General features: G+C 40.7%; 1 protein-coding gene across 3 annotated transcripts; it reads left to right on the top strand.

The window, feature by feature from the left end:
- Positions 1-1803: 1803 nt before the first annotated feature.
- tdrd3 (tudor domain containing 3) lies at positions 1804-17878 on the top strand. 3 transcript variants are annotated; one of them, XM_049604724.1, is made up of 14 exons: positions 1804-2022; positions 2977-3061; positions 5499-5564; positions 7647-7807; positions 8995-9136; positions 9556-9627; positions 12443-12592; positions 13043-13195; positions 13876-14053; positions 14754-14879; positions 15469-16409; positions 16815-16940; positions 17131-17270; positions 17651-17878. In XM_049604724.1, the coding sequence occupies exons 1-13, from the start codon at positions 1985-1987 to the stop codon at positions 17245-17247; spliced, it is 2355 nt and encodes a 784-aa protein (XP_049460681.1). In that variant the 5' UTR covers positions 1804-1984; the 3' UTR covers positions 17248-17270; positions 17651-17878. The 3 variants fall into 3 exon arrangements, with proteins under 3 accessions (XP_049460681.1, XP_049460675.1, XP_049460689.1); XM_049604718.1 differs by having other exon boundaries at positions 17131-17878; XM_049604732.1 differs by having other exon boundaries at positions 17097-17878.
- Positions 17879-22472: the final 4594 nt, after the last annotated feature.

The following is a 22472-nucleotide window of genomic DNA, read 5'->3' as shown; positions in this document are numbered from 1 at the left end:
CCTGTTTTGTATGGAACACATAGACCTCACGACATGAGGATCAGAATGAAACTTAAAAGCTTTGACACACGAAAATGTCCTTCCAATGAAGTTTCATTACTGAGCTGGTACATGTCTGTTGCTGGGTGCTGTTTTAATATTTCAGTGTGCATATACTGCCATCTTGTGGTTACACTTAAAATTGTATCACTCCATCAGAATTCAGTCAGCATGAGCAACATGTCCAGTCAGTCATGGCCTGGCGCTCTCAGTGGGATCCATGTGCTCCTGTGTGTCTGAGGGTCGTCACTGATGTCAAGGGTTGCAGGTGGGCCCTTTGTGACTGGTCATCTTTAGAGCTCACTTGTACTTATTAAGGTGTCCACCAACTACCAAATGTGTGGCCTCTAGCATGGGGCAAGAATGGGTAGAAGTAGACCAGTGGTGGAATGTAACTATGTTCACTTAAGTAAACCTGCTGTACTACAATTTTGACATACTTGTAGCCAACTTGAGTATTTCTATTCTGCTACTGTCTACTTCTCCTACAACTGAGAGGGAAATGTTATACTTTTTACTCCACTACATTTATTTAGTACTACTTTTCACATAAAGAAACCCCCTACTATCCTACTAATACACCAGGTAGTATACAAAGTACCTGAAATTGGCAACTGCAACATTAAAATGCTCTTACATGTATTTGTAACTGCTAAAAATGGAATAATATAATATTCTATAGTAATATAACACTGTTAAAAGAGCTGTTCTGCACAATGAGTGTCTTTACTTTTGATACTTTTACTAATAGGATTTATGTTCTTTTATTCAGTTAACATTTTCAGGAATTTTACTTGTAATGGAGTATTTTTAGACTTATCGTATTTCCACCTTTTCCAAAACACACACCCAAATTCACTGGTCAGTACCATTCCAAAGCCAAATTTTCCTTAGGAGCTTTGCCGACACACATAGGCTTACACATAATGCATTTTTGGTGAACAGTGAAACTCTCTGTAGACACAAAGAAAGGTAGAAACATTTAAGATGATGGTTTACAGATTCTACACAAACGTAATCCATTTTGTCCTTTGTCAGAGTTTCCCCTAGATGCCAAAGTATTGGTTTATCTTCCATGTTGTCAGCTAAGTCCAACATGCACTTAGATTCTTTTCTTGTGAATTTGTATGTATAAAATTGAACCATAAATGTATAAGATAATATAATGGTATATGACAGTGTTTGGACAATAACTGGTTTGCTAGTGTTGATTCTGATCTCTGATATTTGTAACATATATAGTATAACAGTTCCAGAGTCATACTTTACATGTAGTGAAGATTAGAACACAAACAAACAAATAAACAAACAGGCAAAAAAAAACCTTTATAGGCCTTTGTTAAGCATGTGTTAAGTGCTTAACAAATGATGCATGCATGGTTGGATTTGTTAGATAAAAAAGTATTTTATTAGGATAAAGGGAATTTTAGTTTGTAAATTCTATAGGCATTAGTTAATTTTTGAAACATGCAATATATTTCTATATCCTCCCAAAGGGAAGAATTCAAATCATTTTGGTGGTCAAATTACTTTGCTGGGTTGCCAGATTTGAACTGTGATTGAGCCCAGCAACAAAAACTGAACATTAAGAGGAAATTAGGATATAAAATATGAAGTCTTTGTATAGCTTCATACAGATGCAAGTACAATTTCATATTCAACTCATTTAATCCGCCATGTCTGTAGTCCTGTCTACTGAAAATTTTAAAATCTCCGTAAAACTCGAAAAAGTATTTTGACCCTCACGGCACCTCATACTTGTAGAAAGCGTCTCGTTTGGTGACGCATGTTACGTAGGGTCGTTCAATACCTCAATACTCACATTAGCGAGCTCGATCATTGTCAGGAGGATAACATGTATCACAGAATCAGATAGTCGTTATTCAAGTGTGCTCCTTCTAAAGCTATCGGTGTGTTTATTCACGCATCAACAGTCTGGACGAAAATGACGGATTTGACAGACTCCCTGACCAAAGAGGGCTGGTAGGTAGCATGGCAGCTAACGTCACTGAGCTAGCTAATTCACTGAGGTGCCAGATTGGTGTTGGCTTACAATGCTAATCATTATTAACGCTAGCCATGCGTTTATATTAAAGTTTTGCCAGAGCACGGAGGTTTACAGAGTACACACGGTCACTTCAGGTTGTGCGGGTCGAGACAGCGTTATTATGCTGCCTGTAGCGAGACTAAGCTAACTAACTGAGAGCTAGCGAGAGAAATGACGTTAGCTAGCAACAGCTAATACACACTTAGCATGCCATTATCATAACGCAAACTGTTGACGCTACAGTCTGTGTTAACTGAAGAGCAATAACAACGTTACACATAGGAGTGGCCAAAGAGCGCCGACCAAAGCTTAATTCAGAAACTTGAAGCATTTTTGTGAGTCACAACCTCACAGCAACATTTATTACTAATATTACTATGTAATACTGCTGTTGTATTAATCCCATTTTCGTCTTTACAACAGCCTCAATTCAACATTTAACGTTACCCCGTGTCAGTTATGTAGTTTGGTTGGTGGTATGGTCCCTACTGGAGTGCTACAGTAGGTCTCAGTGGCTAATATAATCAAACAGTAACGTTAAATTACACATGTGCACCTTCTAAATTTAGAGATGTGAGATATGTAACGAGGCTACTGGGGTTGTCTTGTCTTTGGCAAATGACATAGTCTGATCTATAATGCTGAGGATTTTTTTAAGCTTTAAAAAATTTAAGCAAAACATAATAGCCACACATTTAAGTGTTACTACATAGTGAAACTATATTTACCTTATATCAGAGGTGTCTTTCACACATGGTTGCCCAGCAGGTTTCTTGTGATTTAAATGTAGTCTGTAGATGCATGCTCTCTTAGAGTTTTTGAATGTTGTTCACATGTACTTGAAACTCCTGCCAATGTCATCATCTTCCCTCTCCACCTTCATCTTACAGGTACCTCAGTGATGAAGGCATAACAGAACTGAAAGGATCTGCTGAGAAAATAACACATAATGACCTTATCCGTATTGCACTTGATGTAAGTATTAATCCTGCAAGTTTTACGTATACATTATTCCATCTTAATGGTTTGGTGTGCAGGATTCAGTGCCATTCAGCAGTGAGGGTGCAGAACTGAATCTTAGCCCGTGTGCCAAGTGTGTGGGAGAACTACAGTGGTGAAGCAAAAACACAAATGGCCCTATCTAGAGCCAGAGTTTAATTTATCCTTTTTTTTTTCTTTTTTTTTTCTTTTTTTTTAAAGATTTTTTTTTGGCAGTTTTGCCTTTAATTGATAGGAAAGTCAAGTGTGAAAGAGGGGGGGAGAGAGGGGGAATGACATGCAGTAAGGGGCCACAGGCTGGAGTCGAACCGGGGCAGCTGCGGCAACAGCTTTGTACATGGCCACCGACGCCCCGTGTTTAATTTATCTTTACTGAGACACTGTAGACCAACATGGTGGACTCTTTGGACGAGGACCCGCTCTGTGTATAGATATAAACTGTTTGCTCTAAGATACCTTAAACACAATGATTCCTATTTTTAGGTGGTTATTAACTAATGAAAACATTGAATTGAATATTATATACAATTTCTGTCATTAGATGCCTCTGAATCCTACATAGTTGAACCTTTACAGCAGTCTGCTCTGTATTTATGTAGCACTATGTGAGTACTGTATTCAGCTGTTATGGGAAATGTTTATTAGATGTGGTAATTAGTTAGAACGTTGCTTCTCAAGTGTATACTGATCTACACAACCCCCCGTCATGCTAATGAACCAGACAAGGCACAGTTAGCTGGAGCTTGGGCACACAATTCTAAACTGGATGTTAAATTCTACTCTCTGTGATCGTTCAGTATTTGATATATTTATGAATTTAATGAAGTAGACTTGTGTTAAAACATTTTATGGAGTCTGTTGCTAGTTATGTATGACTCATTATTGGCAGACCTTGCGTCTGATCTTTCTCTAAAGATTATCTTGCATGTTCACATCAAACTTTTTCCTTTATCCTCTTTGATCAGCCAGTTAAATCCGGTCCATTGCCTCCTTCCCTAACATGATATCAGAAATGAACTTGAGGCCAAACATTTATTTATTATCATTGCATGGAGAGACCCCATAAAACAGCATCCTTATGATTTATTATAAAAGACAATAGACAATGCATAAACACAAATGTGGTATTAAGTAAAGAAGAACCACAAACAGTCATAGCACTTGACATTGAGTAAGATAGACAGTGATACTGCCTAACTGACCTGCAGTAGCAGACGACTCCAGAACACACAGTATCTGAATTTACTGCAAAAGCCTTGACCTTTAAGTTTTGGCCAGCAGGCCTGCCAAAAGATCTCAGAATCCACTTTGACTTATTACTGCATACCTGGCTGAACCAACATGTAGCACATTAGGCTGGAGCTTGTAGAGCAGTGAAATCTTTAAACTAGTTCAAAGATTAATTAGGAGCAGTTACTGCTTTACTAACAACACAGTGATAGCCCCATTTCCTCGACCCTGTGAGAGGGCTTGTTGCCTTTTGAAAAAAATCTAACATAAGTGTGCTTAGAGAAACTCAGTGAGACATCAATATAAAGAAGCAATTACTTTTTTGGACTTAATGGGGGAAATAAAAGAACTGCGTTTAGAGATATTGTTAGATGCAGTAAAACAGGATTGTAAAAAGGAAGGGTGGCAGACCCATTTGGAATTGGTGCCTTGGTGCAGCGAACAGAAATCTAACAGATGTTTGCAATATGTAGGAAATTTGTGAACAGTTCATAATTACATATGTGGGATACAAGGACTTCTGGAATTCTATAAGGTGTATTATTTTTACTTTGAGGGGGACACTGAAGGACACTTCAACCCAAAATCAAGAATATTTTTCCTTCTACCTGTAGTGCTATTTATCTGTGAGTTGGAGACATCAGCTGTAGACATGTCTGCCTTCTCTTCAGTATGATGGAACAAGATGGTACTCAGCTTGCGGTGCCAAAAAATACATTTGAAAAACTCAACAGCAATGTCTCTTGCCAGAATTCATGACACGTTTACTCATGATAATCCACAGACCTTGTTTGGAGCAATTTTATGCAGGACCTATTTTCTTTCTTCTGAACTACACCTGCCAAGCAAATCACAGTGCAGAAGGAGGTGTGCATGTACTCATGTTGCGACAGGGTGAGATGGAAACATTAATAATGTCTTACTCGGCTGAGTTGTAATGTAGCTAGCTCAGTGGTGCTAGATGTGCTAGCAGTAGATGCTTCCTTGTGCACGGTGATAAGGTTGGCAGGTGTCGCTCATCTAAACAATCTAGATTGATAAATAGCACCAGAAGTAAGAGGAACGATATGTATGTTTAATATTGGGGTGAACTGTCCCTTTAAGGCAAACTATTGCATTATTTTACTTCATGTTGCCGGCACATTATTTGTTTCCTTTTAATGAAGCTGTATTTCATTTGCAGAGTGACCTCAGGCCTATTGGGAGGAAAGTTCTACCATCTGATATCAATAGTGGACGAACTGAGAAGGTGAGTGATAACAGAAGTTCTTTTATAGCCATTTCAATGCTACATTTATTAAACTGATGAGTCACAGTTACTGTTTTTTGGCTGGATTACAGCAAAGTGGGGGCCGTCTCTTTTAAATGTGAGAGTGTTGCTGAGTCTCAGAATGAGTAAGGGATGAAGTTACACCACTGGTTGAGGTGGAGTTTAACCATTGGCTGTTGAATTTTCATAATGAGTAGGCACAATAGTGTTTTCACTGGTAATGATTTTGCCTCTTCAAATCTGGTTGTTGTTGCTGTGCACTGCATTTGTTACTCCAGCTGCAAAGCTCGACCCAGAAAGCCTCATTGGAGAAAATTCAAGGCAGCTCTAAAATATTGCAGAACTTGGTGCCATTGTTTTTTCTGTATAAATTAATATTTTCCTGTATATGTGTTATACGTGTAGGGTGTTGACACAGTTTGATGCATATAGCATAGTGTAGGCGTCAGCGTAGTGAGAGAGAGATGTTGGATGCGCTCGGAGCAGACAGCTGGTGGCGATTGGAGCAGAGGAGAAATTAGCAGTAAAGCTGTCAAGCGGTGGTAAATGCGCAGTGTAGGTTTCAGTTTGTCCATGAAGAAATGCTGCAGCTAAAGTGAGCATCAACTTCGGCCCTGGGGGCAAAACAAAGTCTCCCCTGTGCTGTCCACGGTCTGGAAGCTAGAGCAGGGAAGTTATAAAGTTGTAAGCTATAAAGTTATGAGTTGGTCTGACGGAAAACAGCAAGATGCATCTTACGCAGGTTGAGGGCATGTTCGTAATTGTCATGGGATGTAACCTAGGTCAGGTCTGTTAAATACAGTAACATTAATTATCCAGTGACCCTTTAGATGAGCAATCTAAGACAATACATTTTTGAGAATAGCTTGATTAGGCTGTATTGTTGAATATTTTAAAGTAAAGCAATTAATTATCTCAAATGTATCTTAACCATGTTGTATGACATGCTACTTCAGTACACTTTAAAAAAATAATACCAGGACCACTAGACGAATATTTTAAAGCCAGACATTCACTTTATAGGCACTACAACTGACTATAACAATCTGGCCACAACTGAGCACACACGATCCAGCCATACACTAGGTTTCCACTTTGTCTTGTCACAGCTGAAAGTCAGTGCAGGCTCAAGCTGAAATGCAGTTCTCACGGGTGCCACTAGATGGCCCTAACACACAAGACAAACCAGGATCAAAGGCTTACTTCCTTACCTGTGAAGAGCTGAGCAACTGTAAAGAAAAAAATGTTTCAAATGTTGTCAGAGGATTAAAACATGCAATTCTATGTCAGCTTAACCCCTGTTCCCTTCAGGCTCGGAACAAGATGCACACTCATGTAACTCTGGTCATCCAGTCTGCGTTATACAGTGTGTATGTCTAACAGAGCTAGTGCTGTCTGAGCATCTATAATTATATTACACTACATGCAGATTATAGTAGAGCTTGTAGACTGCATTTACACCTTACATGTTTCTTTTCACCGCTCACTTGCTTTTGTTACCTCAGATTTATCAGTAATGTTATTTTGAGTAATTTTGTTGGCTGGTGACATAAGCTTTGAGGAAGTTAAAGGTGATAATCAGTCAAACCAATTCCTACAGCCCTCTGATTTGATGATAATGTCATCACTGAGGCAGCTTCTTTGTTTATATATGCATGGTATTGTGATGGTACTACTCATACATTTGATGAAGGTCGGACAGACAGAAGCATTGTTACAATATATACAATTTCAGCAGTAGGTGAGACAGTGTGCAGGAGTTCTTTGTTGTCAAGTTTTCACAGAACTGAAAATCATTATTTGAGAGGACAGATCTGATAAATGGTTTTAAATAAAGCAGTTACTGTGAATGTAAAGGTCGGAGGAGTAAGTAAACTTGTGCTGAAAAGGATATACTAAATGGCAAGAGTTCGTTTTTTATGCTTTAGAAATCATTTGGTGTAACCATTGATAAAGAGCTAGAGTTTTTACTTTTGCATTTTGCTGTTGCAGTCCTCCCCCAGATGCTGCTGATTTGCCATTTAAGCCATAATTCTTGTGTTGTCTCTCACACATGGCCAGTTGGAAGGTCCATGTGTGCTTCAGGTGCAGAAGGTGAGGAACGTCTCGGCTCCTAAAGACCACGAGGAGTCCCAGGGCGCGCCGCGAATGCTGCGCCTACAAATGACAGATGGGCATACCACCTGTGTTGGATTGGAGTTTAAACACCTGTCTAAGATCAGGTAACTATATAACAGTTTTGTTGTATTGAGGAATATGTGAGGTTTAGAGCAGAAGACAGCATGTGGTGTATTGTAAATGCCGGGGAAGTTAATATCACAGTTGAATACTGATGGGAGAAACAATGTTTTTAGGAAATAAATGACTGTAAAAAAGGTATTTCAAGTAGCTACATAGATGCAAAGCAGGGTGTCAGTCAACCAGTATCTCATGTATTCAGAACAAAATGTGTGAGATTCTGCACTCACCCTTCTCCTTCACCTCCTTGTCAACACTCTCACCCCACCACATGTCTCAATTTCCTCATTTATCTGCAATTTTCCACATGGTGGCAGCTATCTAACAATTCCCAGCCTTAATTACATCTCCATCCCAGCAACGGTGGCCTTGGCGACTGCTGCCATGGTGACTAGCCAGTCTGTACAGGTGGAGTGGCCAGAATGTGGGCCTTGACTTCCTGATGGGAAGAGAGGAGAGAACAGAACAAATCCCCTCTTTATGAGCGGCACACACACACTGGCTGCCAACAGCGGTGGTTAGTGTTTCTTATGAAAGTGTCCGCTTTAGTGCGCGTGAGGCCATAAGTGAGTGGGCAAAGAGGGATGAGATGGATTACAGGACTGTTCAGTGTGGGAGACAGTGATACGCAGAGATGACAATTAAACACCAAGTAGCAACATTGATTAGAGGGTGAATGGTGTGTGTGTGTGTGTGTGTGTATGTGCTTGTATGTGATTGAATAGAGAAGAGAGGGAGCCCTCACTTGTGCGCTGGCTGCTATCATGAGAACAGCATCTATCCCAGAGGTTTGGAGTGAAATCCCTAATTGTTGCTTTGGCATCCGGCATCAGTGGCTGGAAATCCCTCTAAGTCCCTGTGCTTTCTTAATGAGAGAGGCAGAGGCCTTATCAGGCCTGATGAGATAGAGGGGCTTTTAATTTACCATGAGGATGGGTGAGCAGCTGGGATTATTAATAGTCTCTCCTAGCCTCGCCACCCATCCCCTGGCACGGCTCCATGTCATTTATAAAGTGGTATGGGTAAGGCAGTAGGGTGTGCAGCCTGGTATATTTCGTTATAATATCTTAAACCCGTGAATGTGTATTACATTTAACAGTTGGTTAAGCAGTTTGTATATGAGGCATCCTTGCATACATAACATTTTTATTGTTTTTTTTTTGTTTTCCAGCCTAAATACCCCCCCTGGAACAAAGGTAAAGCTCCTTGGTACAGTCCAGGTTAAAAATGGTCTTTTGCTGCTCGATGACTCAAAAATCTCTGTCCTTGGAGGAGAGGTGGATCACATGGTGGAGAAATGGGAACTACAAAGGGTGAGAATCGATTTTTATACGTTGGCAAGGGTGTGCATTTCATTTGAACATATGAAAGGCCACAAAATTCTGAGCAGTCTACACTTAATTCCCTGCATTCTGGTAAATCATTATGCATCAGTTTGTTCCTTTTCTGTATCAGTTTATTGTGTAAATGTCTTTAATTTCATCAAAATAAAAGCCCTTTGCTAAGATCCTGTTTTTATTGGGGAAGGCAAAAACACACGTGCTAAATATCGAGAGGGACATGCCCCCTGAATAACCCCCGCAATCTACACCAATGAATGCTGGCTCGGCTACTTTCTAAAAAAATATGGAATTCATAACTTGGCTATCATTTTAAATCTGCTTTAAAGGCCACTACAGTCATTATTTGTGCTAATATTGTATTTTAAGAATGCTCTCCTTTTATCATTCAGAGTCTGGCCAAACACAGCAGGAGTAACATTGGAGCAGAAGGCGGACCCCCACCGTTTGTGCCATTTGGTCAGGTAAGGATAATACTAATTATGTAGTGCAAAGTCCTTTTGTGATATATACACCTGAAGAAAACAATAAACTAGAAAAATGGTTCTAAAATAAATTAACAAAAATAATGCAATCAGAAAATGCAAGTTGATGGAAATCCGATTTAATTGGTGACTTAATAGAGGTTAGAGGTACTGGTGAATAACAATAACCTCACGAATATTTCTGAGGAGCCAGACTGCAGGAGTGGGCCTTGATGTCCCTTTTCTTGGCAGTCATCTCTCTGATCTTTTAGGACTAATTGCTCAGAGTCTTCATGAATCTTTAAAATGCATCACTGAATATTAATTCAGCTTTGTTGTCCTACCAGGCATATATTTCAAACAATTTCAAACAATTTTCTGCTTCTAAACTGCATGTGGTATAAGTGCTTTTGTACAGAATTAAAATAAAATGCTGTGGCAGTTGGTAGAAAAGGTGAAAGGAGAGAAGCAGATCTCTTAAAGGCAACATCAGAATGAAATAATACTTTCCAAATACACAGTTTTATCCTGTTGTCAAACAATTGGTATTTCTAAACAGTTCTAAATGTGAAAATAATAACTGCGTTCGGTTCCAAGTGCCCTTGGAAACAATTGAACCACCTTAAATTCTTCCACATTTTGTGGTTTTGCACATTACCACATCATTTCTCATTTTTAAAACTACTGAGCCTGAGTCACTACTCCCTTGGCAAGGATCACAGCTTCAGAGTGGGATACATCCGCATCAGCTTGACACTTGGATTTTGGGATTTTCACCCACTCTTCACTCCAGTTTTGTTCGAGCTTTGTAAAGTTGGACGAGGAGCATTTGGGAATTATCATTCAACATTCTCTAGATTTTCAGTGTACATGTATTTCTAATGCGGGGTCACTCCAGGACTTCATGTTGAGTGGACGTCTATGTAGGGTTGTTGCATATAAAGATATCCTGTCCCAAGGTAAATGGCACTTTGAAGAGGATTCTCTTCAAATCTGTGCTCGCATTGTCCTCGGCTCACCTCGGATTACTGAGAGAAAGTAGCATTCAAGTTTTAGTTAGCATTTGTACATCAATTATTGCTTTAACTTAATGATGTGTAGACATGTAGTTAGCTTTGGTTTTATCTGCCTTGCTTTTCCAGAACCTACTTGCCCTGATTCAGTGCCTTGGTTAGCTTGGCTTATCTGCAGTGCTCACAGACCTTTGGGAACTATTTTCCACCAAGTAGTAAACTGTCCACAGAAAGGTCTGTGAATTATCCAGAGCAAAAAGAACATTGTCTCTGAAAAGAGACATTGCTGTTGAGGTTTTTTTTTTGAGATTTTCAAAGCTTTTAGGGCCACAAATACAATTCCATTCTCCCTCTATGAATTGGAACGGGGGCAGAAATCTCAACCAGGGCAAATAAAATCCAAACTATGTGCATAGCAATGGTGCCATCAGGAGTAATTAGGATAACAGGCCCTATATTAATCATGCAAGCGCAACACAACTGTTTTGGTTCATGTCGGTGCAAAAGTTAAACAGTTGTGCCAATCACGGTGACGCATAATGACAACTGCTGAACAAATGGAGCTTCAAATTATAGTATTGTCTGAAGGGTGCAGAGCGGCACAATGGCTCAAATGAGATGGTGTGGGGTTTTTAACAGTTAATCAGCGTAATCAAGTGTAATCATTACTGTAATCAATTAGTATAATCAGTTTGGTTAAGCTGTCTAAATGACCACATCTCTCCAGTGCTATTTCAGTTATAGTCCTTCTGTATCATGTTGTAAATTATCAAATGTGGTTTGGGTGAAACATGATCACTGAATTTTTTTCTCAAAGTTGGAAAGCAGGCTGTGACGCACAGGATTAATGAGCTCTGGTAATCCTATGTCCTGCGTAAAAGCCAAAATACCGAATCTTAACGGACCTGCTGGTGTGTGCAGAGGTGTGTGTGGTTACTTTGTAACAGCAGGGTGTCATTTGCATGTGATTTAATGAAGGTAAACACCGCGGATGGTCGTGCGTACCGGCACTTCTTAAAGGGGAGCCTGCAGATTCATCAACATAACTGTCCTGCTCCCTTCACATGGCTGCGGAGATTTACTGCCGGTAAATCAGTCAGTCGTTAAATGTAAAGTTCTGATGCCAATTTAGAAGCACCTACTGGCTGGAGAGTGTTGGATTTGTGGTTGTGAGACTATAGTCAATGCAAAGGCTGAGACCCAGTGCCCACTGAAATTCCAACAACTCGCTTTGCGCTGCCTCATTTGAGCAAACCTGCTGGTGATCTAACCTCCCAGCACCTCATACATTTAGCATGTAATCGTTAATAACTCATTAACAAGTTTTCCACTTTTGCCTCATACTGGTGCCTTTCCTTCTCTATTACTCTTGCTGCTCAGCAGGTTCCCCTCTCTTTTCTGCAATTAAGTCACCTCTGGTTTTATATTCGTGCTGCCTATCACTTACCATGGTGAACCTACTAAGCACGGGTCATTACTCCAGTCAGGCGCTCACTTCTGTATAATCACTTCCCACAATCATGAAACAGCTGCAGGAAGTGTTGAGTTTCCATCTCATTCGTTCCAAGTCACTGTTAATGATATAATACAGTTCGCAGTTGAGTTTCAAACCATTAACTGTGAGCTGGTTGCTACGACAAAACCTTAGAGTGTAACTAAAACACTGCGGATGACTTCATTATAGCGCTAATGTTATTCCACAAATCTTCAAATTGTCAAGTGCATTGATTCTTTTCTCAAGGAACACTACATAATAGAGGAGGATCTTTGAGAACATGTTCTTCTCTGTTTGCTCCCTGTAGAAGTGCGCGAGGAAGGATGAAGTAGACAGCAGGGAACTGGATCAGAGGAAGACCCTGCAGTCTCAAAGTGTGGTCAAGAGTACTGACGAGAATGATGAATTTGAGAAGCAGCGGACAGCAGCTATTGCTGAGGTGGCCAAGACCAAAGAGGTGTGTGAACCCTTACCATGGGGCTTTTCTACATCTTATTTATCACTAGCTATTTGATTATTTTATAGAGCTACTGTGCATTTCTTAGCTTTGTCTCACAGTATATCATATATCACAGACTCTATCAGTCTATTATAAAACACTATGATTGTCTGAGGCAACAAATTGTAATAACATCCTGAGTCAAACAGATTCTGAGTGTTTAACGTTGGACATTTGATCTCAGGACCACTCCTTTTCCAAAATTAACTGATTTTGCTGTTTCTCTTATCGATTGCACATTTTGCACAAACTCTTTTATTTGGCCTCCATTTAAAAAACACATGCCCCTTATTGACATTCATCTTAACCTTGATTGCTTTTGACATTCGAGTAACTCTTCAAATTAATAATTTACTGTTTTGTCCAACCCTGCAGCTCTATTGATTTCCATGTTCTTTTACTTGTTAGGGTCCGCGTACGTTTGGAGGTGGAGGAAATGCAGGCAGTAATTTATCCAGCACTGCTTCCTCCTCCCGGAGCCGAGACTCATACCAGCAGAGGAGACGAGAAGACAGGGTTGAAAGAGCCGAAAGCAGACAAGATGGAAACTACCGGGAGCTGGTGAGGAGAGAAACAAGTCGGTCCTGAACTTGTAAAACAAGGCTGTTAGTTATTTAGTTGTGAAAGCCCACCTATGTTGAAATGATTTTACCTCACATTAACAAAGCCTCCATTCATTGTAACAAAGCAATTTAAAGGCTGGAACTCGTCCTGTGTTCCTCTTTGGTTTTCTTTAGTCAGGATTGAAGTCCTATTTCATGGCTCATAGACTGGGTGAGGCATTGATTATGATATTGTGGAAATCTAAATGAATTGGAGGCTTGGCTGGTTTTCCAATCAAGTGGCAGTCCATTTGTCTGGCTTTTGTGTTGTGACCCGCCAGTTTGTAGGCAGAACCCAGCCAGCTTTGGGATGAACATATAAATAGGATGGAACAGGATATTACTGGGTTTGGCTTGGGGATGTGTTAATGATGTTTTGTCACCGGGATGCGCACTAATCCAACCTAAAACAAAATTCAAAGTGATACCCATGTCTGGTCCACTTAAAACGAGAAGTTCTTTGTATTCTCTCTCCTTGTCCTTTAAATCCATTTACTCTGCACCTTACATCTGCGTCCTGTGTTACCAAACAGCCATTATCCATCCACATGTCTTTTCCCCGAACATTTTACAACTTCTCCATACATTTTTTTTTTTCTTTTTGTAACGTCTCTTATTATATTATCCACATTTGTGTAGGTGGATGAACGTGCCCTGAGAGACATCATGGAGATGGGCTTTAACAGGGAGGCTGCTCGGCAGGCTCTAATGGATAATAACAACAACCTTGAAGTGGCACTAAACAGCTTACTAACTGGATCTTCTGGTAGCAGACCTGGCCCTGTGGTAGCTGACTCCAACAAGCCGCAACCCAGAGGTTCGTACGCACACGCACATAACACACCCGCTGCCAGGATGAGAAAAACGCCCCAGTAGCCTGAAGTGCTTGAAAACCATGAGGTCAGGGGAGTGCTGTGGAAGTCCTTTCAAATGCAGTGAAAATCACCTTCAGCCTAGTTAAAGGTCCACATTGGCGTTTTCCTTGTTTTAGTCCATTTACCGCAAATTGCATACACACTTTTACTACAGACTATTTTCCCCAGCACAGTAAGGTTTCAGATGGATATTATACTTTACCTGCAGTCATTGTTTTTTATTTGTTTCGGTACTGAAAACCAACTTACAGCAACTGGAAACTTTTTTCCACTACACTGAACTACCTCCTGCCTTTTTCCCCCCCACCATGTGGTACAACAACTGCGAGCGGAGACTGTTTTTATTGTTGCTGCATACATCGATCCCCTGAGCTCCTCTCAGCCACACAACATTAACCTTTCCAAATTCATGTAATTTTTAAGGAGTGTATATGTGTTCCTGTGCTGTTTCTTCAGATGGAATCAGGTTTAAAACACAAACGCATATTCGCACACACCCAGACACACAGAGCCTTGTCACACATACTTTGGATATAGACACCCAGGGCTAGAAGGCATACACATTCAAAGATCCACTGTCATTGATCCAAGTGTTCCTAATTGGGTCTACATAATCTCTTCTTGTTTTTTGCTTCTTCTCAGCCAGAGGAAGAGGAAGAGGCAGGTCCAGAAATGAAGACGAGGAGGAGGGAGCAGGGGGAAGGCCATCTGGACCAAGCACTCTTTTTGACTTTCTCGAATCCAAAATGGGAGTTTTCTCCATTGACGGTGGGTGAAATGGTCTCGGTACCTCCTTTGGTCCATCATGCTTTAAGTTTTTATTTGATTTAGCTGATGAAAAAAAAAAAAGCACATTCGATGATATTTAAATGTGGGTGATGTTTGTATAGTTTTCCAAGCCAGTTCTTTGGTAAGAATGTACTAATTAATAACAGTACGCCAACATGGACAGAGTCACAATTAGTTTCAGACAGATGGCTATCTGGCTATCAGCAGCTGAAGGGAATTAAGTCATGTTCTCTAAATGCCTGGAATCAGTGCTGGCGTGGAGGACCAATGCAATGCTGGGCTGTAGTTGAAAGCGGGCATGAACAAACTTTTTATATGTATTATGTTAAATTGTGTGTGGCCACGGATGACATGGTTTGGTGATTCCATTAATGATATTTTGATCATTTATGTGGTGCTGTTCCCTTTATTCTTTTGTTAAGTGTTTTATGGGTCTTTAATCTTGATTGAATAACGGCGTGTTGCACATGATAATGTGGTTTTGTCAATATTCCTTGTATTATGTATCTCACTGTTGTTTCGCCCTGGTTTTTTATTAAACTGCTCTTTTTTTGGTTTGTTCTCTCAGAGCCAAAGAGCCAGGCACCTCAGAGACACCATGACAGTAGAGTGAATTTCTCCAACTCCGACTATTACTCCAAAGACACATCTCAGAACAAGTTCTCCTCACATAATGACCACAGGCAACAAAGGAATGACAGACCACCTCGCTTCCACAGGGACTTTGATTTTCCTAAACCCGGCCAGGAGCCTCTCTCTAACTGTACAGCCTCTCAGACATCAGCTCAATCCCAGCAGTGGAGGGGCCAGGAGAGGTGGTCACGAGGCACATCAGATAGGTCGCAAAATGACAGGAGAGAGATGAGAGACGAGCAGATTTTCCCTTCATCTTTCTCTGCTACTTTCACACAATCAAAAGAACCTCAGCAGCAGATGGAGTTTAGCGGATCTTACCACCAACGATCCAGAAATGGAGATGGCGGTGGGAACATGTCTGGACCGTCGAACAGGAGAGGGGTAAGGGACAACGCACCTAAAGTGACTGAATCTGTAGGAAGTGAGCCCGACGGAAGAGGAAATAGTAAACGCACGGACAGAATTGAAGAACCCAACAACAGCAGGAGGAAGGGGAAGACTGACCGGCCAAACTCCGAGCACTTTGACCGACAAAGGGATAGCGGGCCACCCAACTTTAACACGAGGGGAGGAAGTGCCCCCCAAGAAGTGGGGCTATCGCGGGATTGTCGAATCATGACAGGGGATCCGTCTCATTTCCAAAATGGAGATATGGAACACAAAAGGACTGGGCCAATCAAGCCAACAAACCCATCGTGTCCCCCAAACAGGGAGCAGCCCCCCAAGAAAAACACCACTAATAACCCAGGGCCTAAAAGAAGGTCAGGACAAGGCAAAGGTCAAGGTCCCCGAGGACCAGAGAAAAGTCATTTTGTGGAACATGCTTGGAAACCTGGAGACCAGTGCCTGGCGCTGTACTGGGAAGATGGCAAGGTATGTAATTACTGGATTGATAACAGAACTGATGATAAAAATCAATTGCATACATACACAAATGAGCTCAATAATATGACATATTAACTGTCACAATAACTACTACAAATTAGACAACTGAGACCCTAAAGTGTGACATTTCCATTAACAAATCTGTTACCGTGACAATTCACTGGTGTGCTCTTTGTTTGTCTAAAAGTTTGTTTGACAATTACCATGTTAAAAAATTATTAGTGCTACTGAGGCTTGTTTTCTGTCATTCAGAGTGTCTACAGTGTTTTAGATTTGTTTGTCAGGTCACAGTTAATTGATGTCAATTTGTCTCGTCTTGACATGTGGAAATGTTTGTAGCAAAATAATTAGATTTCTCTTTGTTTCTGTGTGTGTGTGTGTGCTCTCTCGAAGTTCTACCATGCCAGAATAGATGCTGTGCATCCATCAGGCTCCACGGCTGTGGTTGTATTTAGTGACTATGGAAACTGCGAAGAGGTCCTGCTGCATAACATCAAACCCGTTTCTGCTGATGCGTTGGTAAGGAGATTGAAAACATAGTAATAATTTAGTGATCATCTTTGTTAAGATCAGAATGTGGTGGTTGGTACTACGTGGAAGCAACTAATCAAACTGTATTCAAGCGGGTTCAGAAAAATGAAAATGTGAATGACATCCTAATCTGATTACCCACAGTAACATCACAACCATATCAAATGTCCAATGGCAGGAGGAAGATGATGGTTACTATGACAGTTCGCTTGAGTTTCGCCGTGGGGGTGATGGACAGCCTAGACGCACTAGACCCACACAGCAGTATTACCAGCCACCTAGGGCACGAGATTGATGTGTCTGCGTTTACACTGGCAGGTAAAAAAATCTGATTTTTTTGCCCAGTGGTTGTGTGAACAATGTGTGAACATTGTTAATATTTTTACACGGAAAATTTGTATCCATAACACTTTTCATCATGGTGGAATTCTGGAATATGTAGGCATTTTTGTAACCTAATCTGTTGCATAATTACCTATGTATTAAAAAATGTTTGCCAACCACAGCTCAAATTTATATGTAGAGATTTACCTTGTGTAATTGTATACAATGCATTGTGTAGAAGAATGTGAACAATGTCTGCAGCGGTTGTGATCTTACAAGACGCCCAGAAATGCAAGGTTAATTTTGTAAATGTATTTAATATTTTTCTTTCTCTTCGCCCATCTGTGTGCTCGTCCCACATCCTTCCACGACAGAGATTATGTCACTTTCTGCAACAATCCAGAGTGCTTCCTGAATTTTTAAGTGTCCACACATCGCCAGGACATACCGAACTTTTCAAAGGGCTTGGACATAATGCAAAAATAAAAGAAATACTGACATGGGCACCTGTTGATTTTTGTTAAGGACATATCTACTGTATATGTTGTGAAGATTTGTTAAATGGATGCTTAAAATAAACAATTATTATAGTATGTAGCCGATTTGTTGTTTTAATGTGTTTTATTTTTAATTATGCTGAATAAACTGATCCAGAGCAGATTTAGAAACCTCTCAAAGGTCATTGGTTTCATTTTTAATCTGTAGTAATGATTATCAGGCGGTTTTAGAGTTCTTGTCTCATAGCTTACCTCTGTCACATAGATAGGCATGGGCACTATGAGTCCATAGCGAGCAGCTGAAGCTCATTTGTCGTGTTCCGTGAAGCAAATCCAGAGGGTAAGACAATCTCTTCCCCCTGTAATAGAGACGGTTACACTGCAGAGATATCATTTTGCACAATACAAAAGGGACTGTACCTAGCTCTTCCAGCACTGCACACACACGCCGCCGCGCTGGCTGTTTATCGGCCTGTGCTGTGCGAAAGACAAGTTTTACACATCAAGAAATAATTTCCACCTCGGCTCCAATTTCACTCGTACCAGCAGTGGGAGACAAATGGACAATGCAGGAGGGTTCAGCAGAGAGGTCGTCGCGCTATTCTGTATCATTGGTCCAAAGGATTTGCTTTATATTCCAACTGAGGCGCTAAGCGAGCATAGATGAATAATTAACGGCTGGTAATATGGAAACCTACCCGTCGGGGGAGGAACTGAAAGTGAAGCTCTTGAGAGTGTTCCTGGGGGCTGACCGTGACACGCTGGCCAGATAATCATAAAGGATTGATTTTCAATCAGATAAACTGATGTTTTTGGTTGAAGAGTTAAGTCCATTTCATTTAGAATAGTTTTCTTTTGGCCTTGCGAAATGTCAGGCAAGAAAAATATTAGGCAGAGGCTCTGTGGTCCCTTAAGTCATTAGAGTCAATAAATATAAGGTTATTATGAGTGTGCAAATGTTGATGTTGTGGATTAAAGGGTCAGTTTTTTTTTCTCACAGTTATCACTTGATAAATGTAAACAGATTCTTATCAAATAAAAATCCTTATGCAGCTGCTGTATGAAGGAGACAAATTAAGTAACAATAACACTTTAACAAGGGTTGGAGCAGGTTATATTTTTGTAAATGAGAGGTGTTTCCTGCATATAAGATTTGTTAAAAAGAGTTTCAGAGGAAAACTTACCCAAAACACTTTTCAAGATGTGAGTACTCAATATGTGGGTCGTGGTCTCCTCATGAAGCAACCATTGATGCTGAATAAGTGATCCACTGTAATTGAAGCGTAATGTTGGAGTGACCTGCTGTTTTGTTCCTTATAAAGAAAGTGAAAGACTGTGAAAGCCGGCAGGACAAATTAGATTACATCTTGTTTTTCATGTTTATGTAACAGCACAGTCGATGCAATCTTGATGCTGCGATCAGAGTAAATCTAAAGCTTCAAATACTGTGCATGTTTTCCCGTTACTGACCCTCTGTGGTTAGATGTGATCTCAGTTATACAGTATTCAAACAATCTTGGCTTATGATTGGATTTTACATGAAAGGATTTACAGTAGTGTCTCACTTTTTAATGTTTGGGCTTAACATGTTTTAATACGGCCAGCTTCAGTTTGATTGTGTTTCTGTTTGTATTGGATTATAAGCGGGTGGCATGACTGCTCAGTGTGAGCGCCGTCACCTCACAGCAAAAAGGGCATGGATTCAGAAAACAAGGATGTTTATCCGACAGTCCAATATGATGGGCAAAGCAGTGCTTTTCAGTTTACTGACTCACTCAAATCTGTTAAATAAAAAGGTTCTTTACTGATTAATTCAGTGCTTGACCGGAGCTCAGGCTGCAAGTTTCTAAACTTAAAACAGAAGATTGGAAAAACGTTGCCTGGTCTGATGAGTCTCAATTCCTGCTGCCACATTCAGGTGGTAGGGTCAGAATTTGGTGTAAACAACATGAAAGCATGGATCCATCCTGCCTTGTATCAATGGTTCAGGCTGGTGGTGGTGTAATGGTGTGGGGGAGATTTTCTTGGCACACTTTGGGCCCCTTAGTCCCAACTGAGCATGGTTTAAACACCACAGCCTACCTGAGTATTGTTGCTGACCGTGTCCATCCCTTTATGACCACAGTGTACCCATTTTCTGATGGCTACTTCCAGCAGTCACCAGATCTTAATCCAGTATCCATCATGGAAGTGCAGCCGACAAATCTGCAGTAACTGCGTGATGCTATCATGTCAGTAAGTGGGTGTTAATGTGAGTGCATGCCCAATAATAATAATTAGGGATGCACAAAAATAACGGCACGTCATCAGCATAAGCGGATATTGGCTTTAAAATGAAACATCAGGATCAGCCAACATGCTTTTTGCATAATCTTGCTCAGTAGATAACATTAACTATGTTGACCATCTTAGTATAATATGTTAGCATGCTAATATTAACTTATTAGTACATAAAGTACAGCACAGGCTGCAATTACATTCGTTTTGTAAGAGCAGTCATTAAATAAAGAACTGGACAAATTGAGGTTTTGACCTCATAATAGAGTTAGATGAAAAGTCTGAATTACCCCTGTGAATGTCTGTAATTTCAGAGGCAATCTATCCAATAGTCGTTAAAGTTTTGGATCCAAAACCACAAATGCGAACCTCATGGTGGTGCTAGAGGAAAAGTGAGGGTACCACCAAAGTCACTCACATTCATCCTCTGTGGAACATGAATGTCTGTATAAAATGATATGGCAGTCCACCCAATGGTTAGATCAAAGTGAAGCACCAACCGGTTGACATCCCCAGAGCCTTGCCCCTCGCATGGTTAAAAACAATTGTTCTTGAAACATTGCCTTCTCTAGGCCTCTCTCAGCCTGCAACCTGATAACCTTCAGCGGCAGGAGGAATGCTTTTCTGTCCTCGAGAGGGAACAACCTTCTTTCCCACATTAACATCCCCTTTGCTCTGCCCCTTCGTTTCCCACCTGCTCACCTCTCCTCATGTCCCCATTCACAGCTGTTGGCCATTATCTTTCTGCTTACCTGACCCCTCACCCTCCGGCTCCCCACCATGGTACCTTTGTGGCAGAGATATCTGAACCCTGTGATCTTGTTAAATGTGCCCTTTCTTACATAATTTCTACATCGGCCTAAACAACCCAATCCTTTCTCTCGTTCTCGTGGAGGGGGGAAAAAGGAGACCTCAATGGAGGTTACGTGAAATGTGACTGGCCCAGAGAGCAAATTTCTTTGCTAGCATATTTAGTTCCTGGTGAAACAGAGAGGCGGGTTACTGCAGGAATGAAATTTAATGCACTACCTTTTATCAGAAGGCCTTTTTAAGTGGACAGATCAGCTCCAGACACCATACAGTCATTTAAGAGATTTGAATCATGGGTTAATTCACTCTATTCTGGCTTTTCTAGCTTCCTGTAACACTTACAGTACACCTGTAATCAATGGAAGAACAGCAATTCAAATTGTTTCTCTTCAAAGCAAAATATGCACTGCGCAAAGAGAATATGATCCTTGAGATAGATGTTTTCATATGTATATTTTAGCACTTACACTAACATCTCATCATTTCTCCTCAAGCAGACATTAAAACGAATACTGTCTTGATTCCAGTACTTGGTTGCTTCGTACAAAGAAGACACACAAGGAGGAAATGGCAGCTTTAACTTCTCTTGAAATGATTAAAATCCCAGGAAATTGTCAACACGAGATATTGAAGGGCTTCAAGTCTCTAGAATGGTCTATTTGCATGGTGATGGGTTGTTCTCTGTTTCTGAGTTGTGGAAGGCTCGGGGGGTTGTTGTTTGCATGTGAATCAAAGAATTTAAAGTCAAACCACCATCTGGTAGATGGCAACACCACTAACATGCAAAACAACTGCCTTCATGTGTGTGCTTTGTTGGGATCTCTAGGCAAATGTAATTTGTATTGCAAAGCCTAGCGCTTACTCACATGGGTGAAATTATAACAGCCGTGTTGGAGGAGACACTTCCAGTCTTTGCATATGATCTACCACCATGTTTCTGGATGCAGAGTGCGGTAGTATATCGGATGTAAATTTGGTTTTGGGCATGATAGGCTTTGTGTTTTATAAGCTATGGAAAACAGGATTTTTAGCTTTACATTGCTATGACAAATGGTTGTTGTATACAGGCTGTAGTCACAGTATATAATGCCATTTAATCAAGGTTTAAGGCATGGGTGGATTACTAAACAGGCCCACCAGGCACAGGCTCAGGGGCCTAAAGTGTCAGAGGGCCGCCTGGCCTTTACTTGCAAAATGTCAAATGTCAAATGAGAACATACTGACGAGGGAGACTCAAAATGACCACAGGGAAACACAAAATGACCACATGGAGTTGCAAAGGAACTGCAAAGAGACACGAAATAATTACAGAAAGGACCAAAACAACCACAAAGTGACACAAAATGACCTCACAGAGACACAAAATGAGTACAGAGAGACTCAAAACAGCAGCATAAAAAGACACAAAATTAGCTCAAACAACCACCAGGAGACACAAAATGACAAAAAAGATGCATAACGACTACAAAGTCTGTGTGTCTTGCTCCTGTGTAGGAAAGGTGGTGGGGCTTTTTGCATATCTGTGCCCAGAAGGTCACTGTCTCATAATCTACCCATGGTTGTGGGTGAAGAATGATGAGTGATAAAATTTCTTGCTACTTTATATTGGGTA

The sequence above is a fragment of the Epinephelus fuscoguttatus genome, linkage group LG2, assembly GCF_011397635.1.
Source record: "Epinephelus fuscoguttatus linkage group LG2, E.fuscoguttatus.final_Chr_v1".
In the NCBI taxonomy this organism is placed as follows: domain Eukaryota; kingdom Metazoa; phylum Chordata; class Actinopteri; order Perciformes; family Serranidae; genus Epinephelus; species Epinephelus fuscoguttatus.
The sequence above is the reverse complement of the archived record's forward strand: the minus strand, read 5'-3'. Positions and strand labels throughout refer to the sequence as shown.